This window comes from Haemaphysalis longicornis, unplaced genomic scaffold (genome assembly GCF_048455015.1).
Source record: "Haemaphysalis longicornis isolate Haplotype H1 unplaced genomic scaffold, Haemaphysalis longicornis Haplotype H1 scaffold_1, whole genome shotgun sequence".
Classification (NCBI taxonomy): Eukaryota; Metazoa; Arthropoda; class Arachnida; order Ixodida; family Ixodidae; genus Haemaphysalis; species Haemaphysalis longicornis.
The window spans coordinates 403,866,807-403,879,996 of record NW_027526203.1 but is presented as its reverse complement, the minus strand read 5'-3'; the positions used below and the strand labels follow the sequence as shown (position 1 = coordinate 403,879,996).

At 50.5% G+C, this 13,190-nt stretch overlaps 1 protein-coding gene across 1 annotated transcript in view; it reads right to left on the bottom strand.

Moving 5' to 3' along the window:
- Positions 1–1,140: 1,140 nt before the first annotated feature.
- The window catches only part of LOC144155447 (tubulin beta-4B chain-like), a 32,885-nt gene continuing 20,835 nt past the window's right edge, over positions 1,141–13,190 (bottom strand). Inside the window, exons 5-9 of the mRNA XM_077686890.1 lie at positions 9,823–9,931; positions 3,492–3,602; positions 2,851–3,295; positions 2,024–2,460; positions 1,141–1,486 (exon numbers count right to left, since the gene is read on the bottom strand). Coding sequence (XP_077543016.1) covers positions 1,305–1,486; positions 2,024–2,460; positions 2,851–3,295; positions 3,492–3,602; positions 9,823–9,931 — 1,284 coding nt within the window. The 3' untranslated portion in view covers positions 1,141–1,304. The remainder of the gene's footprint in view (positions 1,487–2,023; positions 2,461–2,850; positions 3,296–3,491; positions 3,603–9,822; positions 9,932–13,190) is intronic.

The following is a 13,190-nucleotide window of genomic DNA, read 5'->3' as shown; positions in this document are numbered from 1 at the left end:
ATGCACCACCACCACCACAACGAGCCCTCAGTCCAGCGTTGCCTGGTGGAGCGGGCCTGGGCTGCCAGTGCGGACCAGGACTTCTCGGAATAGAGGCCCCCCACCGGACAGGCGCCCCTCACCCATCAGCGCCTGAAGCTTGTCGAAATAAAGTTTATTCACTCACTCACTATTTCTGCCTTGTCATTCTCCAGGCCTTGCTCATGTACCATTGAACATGCGGGTATTGGCCAAGATCAAGTTGGATATATGAACCGCACTGCTGGGGATGCCGTCTGTCGGAGCTCTGCGGATTATGGACGTCGTCACGTGGGCTCAACACGGACTGCTTTTCACATTGCTCCCCACCCGCCCACGCAGGCGTGACAAAACCGTCAACTTCGACGCCAGACTCTGCGAAAGTTAGTCAGGGATACGCAGTCCCTTACTTCTACATTTCACAGCTGTTACCCAGGGCAGATGCTTGCTCCATCCGGCAGGCGCAAACGGACAGCCTTCTTACCCCAGATAAAGGGGCTTTACCCCACACATACGGCGTCGATTAGAAGGCCATCGCAGCCTTGCACGGAGCTCCTAGAGTTCCGGCTTTCCCGATACGCCGCATGTTATTTGGGACAGCCGCGGTTCGCAACCATCACTTTCAACTTATCTTAAATTCCTTTCTCCCCCCTCCCTCTCTTCTCTACAAGATCGGCTTGCAACGCCAGAGGGCGCGACCGGGCGGCCTGGTGGCGAACTCTGGTTGCTCACATTCATCAGGTCCACTCGTCTGCATCTAACTTTACTATTTTTTTCCCTCCCAGACCCCAGACGTCGGGGTAGACTTGTTGTTGTTTAGTAAAGTTTATCAACAACAACGAACACGCGTTTTCGGGCACCAACCACTCCTCCCTCGATTTCTTGGCGACTTGCTCGCTTCCTCGCTCACTCAAGCGAAGATTCCCCTCCGCAGTTCATGCACTCGCCAACCTTTCCAGTAAGGGTAAAGGTTAACCTTCATTTTTGATGTGCACCTGTTTTGGTTCACGTGATGTAACAAGAGCTTTAAAAAATCGTGTGCTTGTCTTTGGGATACGAAAAGCGTTTCCCCAAGTGGTTTGTGCACAGCCATTTTAGTGTTCTGAACGAGAAAAGTCACACTGCTTAAGTTGTACTTTATTTCGAATGTCACATCGTGTTTCGGCACGTCAGATATTTCGCTCTCCAGAATCTTATGAACAGTGTCTCGCTGACCTAATATACATTCATTATTGTAAAATGAGGTCTGAATTCTACAATCCAGCGGAAGCTTTGGCTTTCGTAGTTTACGCGGTGTCGGCGAGAGCGTCTTCGTCGTCGAATTCGCCCTCGTCATCGGCTGTTGCCTCCTGGTACTGCTGGTACTCGGAAACCAGGTCGTTCATGTTGGACTCGGCCTCGGTGAACTCCATCTCGTCCATGCCCTCACCGGTGTACCAGTGAAGGAAGGCCTTGCGCCGGAACATGGCTGCAGTAAGAAGTGACAGAGCGTAAAACCAACGTGCCCAATTGGTGTCCGGCTCGCGTGGATAAATGATATATGCTCGCCATCTGCTGTGGTTCTGTACCAACGAGGTCTAAATGCGAACTGAGCAACACGACGTCTGCAACCGATGCGCACTGACCGTATAAAATCGCGTAAGGGCCACACCGGCAGTCAAATGTCCCAAAAATTTCAGTTGAAAACGAAAGCACTCGTACTGCACCCCGCACGTCTTCCCACGCGCTTAAAAACGCCTCCCGCAAAACTGGCGAGATTTTTCTGCCGCGAAACTCGCCGTTTCGCGCCTTTATTTCCGAAAGTGAGGACGTACCTTTAAACTACTGCAGCTTTTCGCGAAACTCGGTGGCGTTCGTTCACTCATGCATCAACCTCCATGCGCTCACGCACGCACATACAAAACGCACGCGCCCGCGCGCACTCGCACGTACACTTCGAAAGTAAGACGATCAGACGCATTATTTATGAGCTACGTGGAGAGCAGCGCTTGAAAAAGGGACTGACCAGTGAATTGTTCAGAAATCCGCTTGAACAGCTCCTGGATGGCAGTGCTGTTCCCGATGAAGGTGGCGGACATCTTCAGGCCGCGCGGTGGGATGTCGCACACGGCGGTTTTGACGTTGTTAGGGATCCACTCGACGAAGTAGCTGGAGTTCTTGTTCTGCACGTTCAGCATCTGCTCGTCCACCTCCTTCATGCTCATGCGACCTCGGAAGATGGTGGCCACCGTGAGGTAGCGGCCGTGGCGAGGGTCGCAGGCGGCCATCATGTTCTTGGCGTCGAACATCTGCTGCGTCAGCTCCGGCACGGTCAGCGCCCGGTACTGCTGGCTTCCTCGTGAAGTGAGGGGGGCAAAGCCAGGCATGAAGAAGTGGAGACGGGGGAAGGGCACCATGTTCACCGCCAGTTTGCGGAGGTCAGCGTTGAGCTGGCCAGGGAACCTGGAAGAATTCCATTCTATCATAACTATCTATATTGGTTTCGAAATTGTGCGGATAAACATGTAGAAATTCTCGCTCAACACGCTTGTTTGTATTCCACGGTTACAGAGCACTAATTTCGAACTGCATTTTCTATTTGAATAGTGCGCCCTCCAATGGTCGTTATTGCATGCTCACCCACTGCTAAAGTTGTCCGCTTAATTTCGCACAACGACCAATCAAAATTAGCGAGATTTTCGGACCGCATTTTCGCGCTTTCAGTGGTTCGCCTGCTGGCAGACATGCGGTCCTCACAGAGCTCACCAGGTGCGACGAAGCAACGCGCCTGAAATCCTTGGACCCGCTAGGCTGACAACGTTTCAGGGTGGACCATGTGAGCGATTGCGTTACCTGAGGCAAGTGGTGACTCCGGACATTGTGACGGAAACCAGGTGGTTGAGATCACCGTAGGTGGGCGTGGTGAGCTTGAGGGTGCGGAAGCAGATGTCGTAGAGGGCCTCATTGTCGATGCAGTACGTCTCATCCGTGTTCTCCACCAGCTGGTGCACGGACAGTGTGGCGTTGTAGGGCTCGACCACGGTGTCCGAGACCTTAGGGGAGGGCATGACGCTGAAGGTGTTCATGATGCGGTCCGGATACTCCTCGCGGATCTTGGAGATGAGCAGCGTGCCCATGCCGGAGCCCGTGCCGCCGCCCAGGGAGTGGGCCAGCTGGAAGCCCTGCAGGCAGTCGCAGCTCTCGGCCTCCTTGCGAACCACGTCCAGCACAGAGTCCACCAGCTCGGCGCCCTCGGTGTAGTGACCCTTGGCCCAGTTGTTGCCAGCACCACTCTGGCCTGCACCACCAAGGTCCAGTTCGAGCACGCACGCTGGCCCAGCTCGCTTGTGCCCCATTCCCCGATAACTCCGAGCAAACATACGCACACGAGCCTTCTTTCGCTTCTAATACGAGTATTTCGCACCTTAAGCCTCGATGCGCCTATGTAGGCTTGTGAGCAATGCAAACTTGCATGGATATCACGCAGTGCTTACCAAATATAAAGTTATCGGGCCTAAAAAGTTGCCCGAAAGGTCCTGATCTGACGGAGTCCATTGTTCCCGGTTCCAAGTCGAGGAGTATGGCACGTGGCACGTACTTGCCGCCTGCAAAACACAGAGGAAAACAAAACATAATGACCACTTGAAGTGTGCAGCGAGTGATAGCGGCAGCTGGGGCTCCGTCGACTCAAAGTTAAGTTTTACGCGCCGGGCTACATCAGGACCATTTCTGCAGGCTTCATGTTCACATACAGCAAACCCTAGTTATGACGAAATCGTTTTATTCGAAACCTCGCTTTATTCCAAGTGTGTTCCCCAGCGCAATGCACAGAGAGCAAATCATCTCTGTTTTTAACGAAGTATCGCTTATAACGAGGCCAGCTTCAAATCTCGAAGACTTTGAATCGTCAAATCGAAGGTTTACTGTATATATAAACTGCGCGGACACACGCCAAGAGTACCGTCGCAAGAAGTTGCCATGAAAATTTCCTTAGCGCGAGTGTAGTAATGAATCTGCCATGGATTAAATTGTAATTAAATCAACCTTCTTCGCATAAAACCTGCCTAAGAAAATGGGGAGGCGTAAACCGGGAGACGGCGAACAGGATTACAGACTTGTCGAAAATTGTTCGCGGAAGTAGTATACTTGCTAATGACATCTTTTTGTTTCAGGGTCATTCCACGCCAAACGTCCCAGGTCGGGCGCTCGACGCTCTCCAATTTTTCTGAAAAAAAAATCTGTTTATTATCGCGTTTCAGAAAAGCTCTGGTTGTAATATTACGCGCGAAAAAAAGTTTACTCCGCGCGACAACCCTTTAAAGATATGGTGCTTGTCAAAACTGAGTCAACAGTTTCCTGGTATCTTCGGGAAATTCAAATGAAATGTCATTAAAATGTTTTTCTCGGTGTTTTTGCGAAAAAAAATGCAGCTAAAATGGCGTAATTTCAACAATTTTTGAAACTATCTTCCGCTGCGTGGAGCGAAACGAACAAATTTTTGAAGTGAAACTACTTGGTGTAATTTTTTTCCAATAAAAATACGTGCGATAGTTCTGGAGTAAGACCGTATATTGGACTTTATTGTCACAAAAAAATCACAAATGTAAATTTTGTTTAAAGCGAGATAATGTTTTTTTTTGAAATTTGGTCCTTACGTGTCTGTTGTACGTTGGACGCAACGTGGTTCACAGATAGGAAGCAACGTACAACAGACGCGTAAGAACCAAATTTCTTTTTTTTTTTCTCGCTTTAAACAAAATTTACAATTGTGATTTTTTGTGGCGTCCAACATACGGTCTACTCAACGAACTATCCCACGTATTTTGATTAGGATTGCCACATTGCAGAATTGACGTCCGAATCTGTATCAACACTGCGTTTTTGCCGACTTTGGAGTTTATTCTTTGAAAAAGGCTTTGCTTGACTGTTCCAAAAATGTTTTTATAATAAATTACAGCAAGTAGTCTCACTTCAAAAATTTCTTTCGTTGCGCTTCACGCAGCGGAAGATGGTTTCAAAAATTGTTGAAATGACGCCATATTAGCTGCATTCTTTTCGCGAAAACAAAGAGAGATACGTTTTAATGAGATTCCACTTGAATTGCCCGAAGATACCAGGAAACACATGCGCCATGAGCAGAGTTTCCCCTTTCCATCTTGTCCAGGATGTTTAAAATAAATTTACAAAGTTGACGCAGTTTTGACAAGCACCGTATATTTAAAGGGTTGTCGCGTGGAGTAAATTTTTTGGCGCGCAATATTACAACCACAGCTTTTCTGAAACACGATAATAAACAGATTCTTTTCAGAAAAATTGGGGAGGGTCGAGCACCAGACCTGGGAAATTTGGCGTGGAATGACCCTTCACTAAATGCACTAGCAATATTTAAGCCCAATATTTTTTTTTTTTTTCAAGTGCACGTATAGTCACAGATTGATTGGACTTTCGCCTTCTCGGTCATAAACCCCACTGTATAAGAAAGCGTAAGCTGGTGCACCACCCAGGGGTTGGGCGAAACTTTTTCCGTGGACAAATCATTTGTAATGTAGCATGTAACTTTTAGTGTGCACCGTGGCCCCAATCCGCATCAACTCCCTCCATCGGGCACGCGCGAGACCTTGAGATTGGTCAGAGGATAGGTCCAATTTATCCAGGCTTTATTGAGCGGAATGTGGGCAAAGTCTCGGTTTAAACATTCGATAAGCGCGCGACACGCGCTCGCGTGTGGATGCGGAATGAAACAGTCCCACGCCAGACATGATTGTACGGCAGCGAGGCAGTTATTTGTGTCGCGTACCGCCGTCAGCAGGACGAGCTAACGCGCTTGATTCAGCCTTTTGACCCAGTGACACGCTTTTCGGAGCGCTGCCGAAGAGAAGCCGCGGGAGCGCCGGCAGCGAGCGCATCGCGCGCACAAAACAAAGACGCGCCGGCTACCAGGGACCCGAGGGCCGGACAGCGCCTCAACGGGCAAACCTGTTCCGCGTGGCCAGTGTAGGCACGGGCTGGTCGGCCCATATCAGAGGAGACAGGCACGTCACCGCGGCGAACGAGCGAGGACAGGCTTGGTCGGCGTCCTTTTAAGGCGGCCGCCTTCGCTACGGATTCGGGCCCACGCGCTATCCTTCCCACGTGCGGCTCCTACTTAACCTGGAGCCATTTTACGCCACCCGCATTGCGCCACCGAGCGTTTTTCGTAGGCGCACTTGGTGAGCGAAACGGCAGGAGCGCGAAGGTCTGTGAACGGGTGTTCAGAAAGATCCGTTGTGCAGTTCAGAAGCGGCAAGAGTCGGGTGTCGCGTGCATCAAGTGCAGTGCGTTTTCAACGCACGGCTTTGACTGAAAAGCGGCGGCGGTATTTACACAGTGTGCGGCAAGGCGGGTTGACGGAGAAGAGAGGGAGAGGCTCCGTGCAAGCGTGATACGGACGTGCCTCGGGTGCTAGGCCAGGAGAGCCCCTGGCTCACAACCGAGACTGGCGCACCAGAGCAGAACGTGATTTTGTGCTGGACACCGGTTGGGGCTTGACTTCGCCAGCATGCCGCACGACGTGCCCGGGCGCAAGATCCTCCCTCTCGAATATTCCACATGGATTTTATCAAGATTACGTCAGCTATTTCATTACTCGGCCTTACTGATCTCATCCAGTGGCGGGCAGAAATCGCGTCTAAATGCGCCACCAACATCGATCGTCAGATGCAGCTCACGTCGGGGAGGTCGTGGACCACTAAGTATTTTTTTAATAGACTCCCCACACGTTGCCAGGACACAGGCGGCGGTATTTACGCTCTTTCTTTCTTTCTTTCTTTCTTTCTTTCTTTCTTTCTTTCTTTCTTTCTTTCCAGTGTGTCCGGTGGAGGCAGGCAAGCGGTTTTGGAGAGCAACAAATGCCGCGCGGTTCGAATGAAGGCGACCAGGCCCACGCGCGATGTGCCAGCTGCAGGATACCCCAGAGCAGAAAATCTCCTCGCTGCGTCCATGGGGCTTCAAAGAGCGCCATCAAAAAACTCTCAGAGCTTGCTCTTTTAAATGCGAGGGCGTAGAATAGGCTATCCCCGCCCTCTCCTCCCTCGTTTTTACATCGATGTGTCCACTAACCAAGTGTATCCCGCTCTTGTACAAGCCGCTTAGGAATATACAGATGGTACCCGCTAACATCTACCGAGAATTAGGAAAGATGAAACTGCCGCAGTGGCTAAGGTGTTGTTCTGCTGAGCCCAACGACGCGAATGGGATCCCGCCCGCACCGGCCGTTTTTCTGGCGGAGGCGCAAGTACGAAAACGCCCGTGTGTCAAGATTTCGACGCACGTTAAAAACCCCCAAAAGGTCTAAATTATTCGTGAGTCGTCTTGTACTGCGTGCCCCATAGCCCAGGTGCATTTCCACCCCCAACCACACGCACACAAAAACGGAAAAACGAAGCTCTCTACACGATTACAGCTGCTTCCAACATACTGCCACTTTCATGCCTGCTTCCGTGGCGTTTCAAATACAACCGCTGGTAAACTGTAGAACACACCACACGTGCTCGCGCAACCACATGCTGTGCGTCACCCTCTTGCCGCTGCAATAAACGAAAGAGGGGCGGGTGACGCTGCAAGGTAAGAAAGCAATAAGAAAAACAAATTCTACGTTTTTATTTTCTTCCTAATGTAACTTAGCAAAAGAAAAAAAAATGTTCCGTGAAAACTTCCCCTTTTTACGTTTAGTCCACAAAATGTTCTGTTTCCTCAAAACTTGCTTTGTTTGTGCGTGCGATTTCTCGGCATCCTGAGGCAGGCGTGCGCGCTCCGGAAAAGAAGAGGTCACGGGTTATAGAACTCGGAAGCGCTCTCCACTCCTTGCCCTTTCCCGCGTCTGAAAACTGGGAAAACTGGAAGCAGCGAACAAAGCGAGAGTCTGGCGGCCGGCTCTTCCTGCCCTCGAAAGAGAGCGACGGGCCCGTGAACTCGAATTTGTTCGCTGCTGCAAGCTTGGCGGGCGCGCTCGGCTGCGTAATGGACGCAGAAGGAGACGGCGTGAACTTGGCCTTCTCGGCGCACAGCCGGACTGCACAAAGGACGGCGGAACAGGATGCCTGGATCATTACGGCTGGTCGTTACACTCTGCCCAGGTTACGTGCTCATTCGCCCCGTACCTCTGCTGCCAGCCAGTTTTTACTTCTTTCCCGTCTCACGCCTGGCAAGTGCGGGCGCGTCTCCAGGCGAAACAGAGAAGACTGCGACTGCGCTATACCGCTGGCTCCCTTCTTGCGTGGCCAGTGGATGCGCGGAGACGCTAAAAAACAGCTCGTCTGGGCGCGGGCGGGGGAGGGCCGAATGGCAATCGGATCAAGGCCCCCAAAATGGTGTTGCGAACTGACACTTGAGGCGACCACAATGCACACTGCCGGGGTCTTTGGGTGTTTGTGTGCGTGCGTGCGAATTCAGGGTGATGGATCTCAGTCACATTGACGTTTGCAGATGGGGGAGGGCGATCTGAATCTGAAGTTGAGGGCATAAAGGAATTCTCGTTTTACATTTAATATCGGTATAGAGGCTAATAACTGATTTTGATATTGTTTGGTAAAGTTATACGTCTCTTTTTGTTTTATTTTTCATTTTCTAAGCCAATAATTACGTTTCCCCATTCCGTACATCCCAGGTACGGTTCCCCCTCCCCCACATACCGCACATGCGTTAACACGTACGCATTTAACGGCATTTAACACGTACGAGCCGACGCGCCGCGGTTCTGTTGGGTTTCCCGTTACATTCCAAGCATGTGCTTAATGCAGATGGGCATGGGCCATGCAGATAAAACACAAGTTTAATTCATTCGAAAGATTGCCTTATTAGAATCATATTGACATTACTTTCGCTCAAATTAGCTGTATAATCAGGAAAAATGGGAATGGCCATGCGACCCACTAGCTCATTTTCCGCAAAAGAACCTATGATGTCATATGCGGCAGCTGTGCGATTGGCTGAGGCCGACAAAAGCAAACGCAAATTACATATACGGCTTACAAGCTTGCCGAACGAGCAATTTGCGCTTGAATTAAGGGCACATTGTTGTTATATCAGTAAGAATGGTGAGGTAAACAGTGGAGGTTACGAAAGTACAAGTAAACATAGAAGTACCGATGCGTACTGCTGTAAATACTGCGTGCACTAAGCTTGTTTTAGCTGCACAGCAGTGCGGCGCTTTGGGGTTGTCTCAGACGACACTGGCCAATTGGCGTAAGCGACGGCGTCTTATGTGATCGTATTTGTCGAGCGAACACCATGTTTCACGAAACGAATATTTTCCTTAGCAAAAACAAGCCAGGTACAAATACGGTGAAAAACGAAGCAAGGGCAGAAAACGGCATTTTTGGGTATGGGGGCGCCATATAGTTGACTAACGGTAAACGAGGCCACTCAGTCGGCTGGAGAGCGGTTCTTGTGATGTCATTGCAGACGTCGCGAAAACACACGATTTGGCGTGAGAATCGTAATTTTAACCTAAATTGATTATTTTCTCAGTGAATAAAGCATCGTTGGCTGCCGGACAAGCGCTGGGGGCACTATAAAACACAAAAAAATTTCGAATAAAACAAACGTATTTTGCCTGCATGGCCCTTTTAAGATGGCGAAGGGTCCCGTTTGTCGGATACCAAAGCCGCCGCCGATTTGAGCTTCAACGCAGTCAGTGCAGCGGAAATGGCTTAAATAATTCACTTAATCATCTCCTCCCCTGGCGTGCCCGCAATCGGTACGCAATGCGCATCGTTTACAGGCCGCGCGGCGGTCGCAAGGGCCGCGAATCGCGGCGTCGCACGTGGTGCGGCAGCGGTCACTGACCCGTGGCCTCGTTGTAGTACACATTGATTCTTTCGAGCTGCAGGTCCGAGTCTCCGTGGTAGCTCCCCGTTGGGTCGATGCCATGCTCGTCAGAAATCACCTCCCAGAACTGAAACAGAGCGCCGCTGTTGGTGAGAATGCGGCAGCATTGCGGGGGCACTGCTAAAGCAAGCGTCTGGCAACATGGAAAGCGCTACAACTAAAAGGGCCGTCAACTGCTGCGCTCGCCCCACGGTTGTGGGCTGCCGAACGCTCACGCTGGCCAACTTCCGCATCGTGCAACACCTTCAGACCGAACCTCAAATAATCACCGCGGCGTGTTTTGCCACGTGTAAGCCAGAGTTATGGTCAACAACATACAACGGCCAAATAACGGCATCGCCAAGTAGGGTCACCTCACGTCCTAGCGCAATTTTCTAAGCGTTGCTACATCGGGCGCAAAACGGCTAATTATGGGGCAGGAAGTCTGCAACGCTCTGCGTGCGGTGAAGACGGTTGTGCATTTGGCCCGAATACAGAACCGGAACGGCGAGAACTGCTGCAGCCGAACAAGTAATCAACAACCATACGACAATAAATGACTAATGAAAGAGTGGCGAAATAAAGCTGAGTATTAGGAACATCTTGACAATTCAGTGGAGGCCAAAACCAGTTTTGGGGGGTGCCTTTTGAACGCTTTAAAACGAAATGCAATAACTGGTCGGTTTAACCATCGACTGCGGCACTCGCACGTGCAGCGGCTGAACCGTTTTTAGAGCGAGGCGAAGGTTTTTATGCCCGGCGTGTTTCGTGCAGCCAGTGTACATGGCCGTTGAAGCAGGCGCATATTAGGGGACGTTCTCGCAGGGGTCCTTACGTAGGAAAATAGGAAAAAGAGACAGCAGTCAGCTGCAGCTTCGTGTCGCACAAAACTAAATGGGACGAGTCCCCTTCCCTCCTCCCTCTCTCTTGTCTGAGGACAAAGAGCACTCTCGTTCCCTTGCTTGAAACAATACCAAACGGCTAGGAGGGAGAGCTCGATGCGAGGTCATCACTCACGGGCCAGAGTGGGTGTACGGAACAACACCAAACGCTTAGAGTGGGTGTACGGCGGCTGCAGCCAACCTCTTGGTGGGAAATTAATTTTTCGAATAAATTCTGGTGTTCGCGTTATACGTTTCCTTATGTAGTCTCGGTTGGTTCATAACAGCGCTTTAGCAAAATATTGCCGCACCGATTTCATAATTACGTGCTTTTGCAATTAACGGGGCTAATGCAGTGTGTTGTATCTAGAAAAAAAAAGTTCATTGTGGTGCACGATGCAGTGATTTGGGGAGGGAGAGTTGTTGAAAATTAGGGAGGACTCAACGTTGCACCATTCAGAGGCTATCGACTGTCAGCAACTGCTGACGGTCAACGGTGCGAGTGGTGTGCGCGGCTGCGTCAGTGCAGCCGTCGAATATGCGCCGCGTTTGCGCGTGCAGGAAACAATCAATGCCGCCCCCTGAGCACATCCCTGTTTTCGGAGTGACGTCATTAGGCGTGTGCGGCCCCGACGAGAACAGTGACGTCGTGAGCGTGTTGTCATGTCATAGCAGCCCGCTCAGTAACGTACCCCCTGTGCTGGTTTCGTTGAAACCGACACATGAATAAACGAGGCTGCGAATAAAAAATCATGCACCCTTCCGTCTAACGACGACGATGGTTGAACGCGAAGCCTTCTCGTGACGGATTCTTTAGCTGTCGTCCGAGTTTGGACTGGGTGTCGACCATGTCAAATTGGAGCAATCAGATAGACGCCGGCTTCGTAACGCGCGGGACCAAGGTTCGATTCCTGCCACTACGGCGTTTTTCTTTTGTTCTCTTCACCCACGATCATTCATCACCATCATCCGAGAAAGTAGGACGCTACAGCTGCCATCAGTGAGAACACTAAAAAATCAACTCTATCCCTTTGTCTAAACGACAACGATAGGGGAACGCGAAGCTTTCCAAAATCAAGTCCAACACCAAACGAGCCAACCCAGAAGCGAGCGGCTCTGCGCTCTTTATGCGAACACCCGTTTCTTATCGGGACGGTTTACTGCACTGCGACTGTGCTATCTAGTGATTTACTGATACGGGGATTCCGTGGCTTTCCTTAGCGCTCAACCATTGTCGTCATTGGACGGAGGGGTGCGTCCTCTGCGTAATTTTGCACGTCCATGCAGCACCCCTCTCCAAATCCGAGCTGCTTCGACCGTGCCGGAATGGCGCAATCGGACAGACGTCGGCTTCATAGCGCGGGGGTCCGAGGTTCGATTCCGACCAGGGGTAGCCTTCTAATTTTTCTTCGTTTGCCCCACGATCATCAGCATCGTCAGGGAAAGTTGGCTTTCCTGTAGTGCGTTTTGGGAGGACAGCAGACGCCTACAGTGAGAGGCTGAAAGCTTCGCTTTAATTATTTGCCCTGCGATCGGCCATCTTGTGGGCCATACTAAGACTGGGCCGGCTAGTATCAGTGGCACCGAAAAAAGTGCAACACAAAAATTTCATGTCAGACTCCTGAACAGATGCGAGAGTACAGAGAGTGAGTGAGTTGGCTCCCCCAAATGCAAAACGGCCTGTCTCTTTCCTGCTACAGTGTTTGTATACAGCAAAACCTTTTCCAGGCGTTGCAATCCCAAAGTAGTTTTAAATGCGATAGCATTCATGCGCGTAGTTCGACATGAAGAAATGGCTGGAACAAATGGCGAATTGGCGAGGCAACAGCAAGCGGGCACACCTGCTGCTGATCTCTTGTGTATCCGGTAGTGTAGCCGATTGCGCTAATAACCTTTGACTTTTGCCGCTGGCTGTTGAACGCATATATTCGTTAGCCCAAGTATGGTACGGTAGGCTGTCGCGTTCATCCGCATTAGCCTTTTGACTTCGCCTGAACCGGAAGGCGAAACATTTCAACGAATCTGAAACTGAAACAATGCATGCCGCCCGTAGGGAGACGTGTTCGCTAATTGACGTTTGGGTATTATAAAAAGGCACGTGCTCAGCAAAAGTTCCAACATATATTTATTTTACATTTACACGTCCCTACTTCGGTGATTAACAAAAACGCTTACACAAGCTCAACCAATCCTGTATCACAATTCATGATTGGTGCATGGTGTAACAAATCGTAGCGCAAGAAAGTGTAAGGGGCGATACCTGTTTTCACGCTTATTGTATTTTCTGCATTAGTAAGCAACTGCTGCTGCGGCGAGTGGTATATTTGCATTCACGACGCTCTAACCCAGTGGTTCTCAAATGAGGGTCCGCGAAGGCATGTCTGGGGTACGCGAAGCCAAGTTCTAAACTTTTCCCCCCTCAATTTTTTTTTTTCCTCCTTTTTGCCAAATCCTGCTGGCAATGCA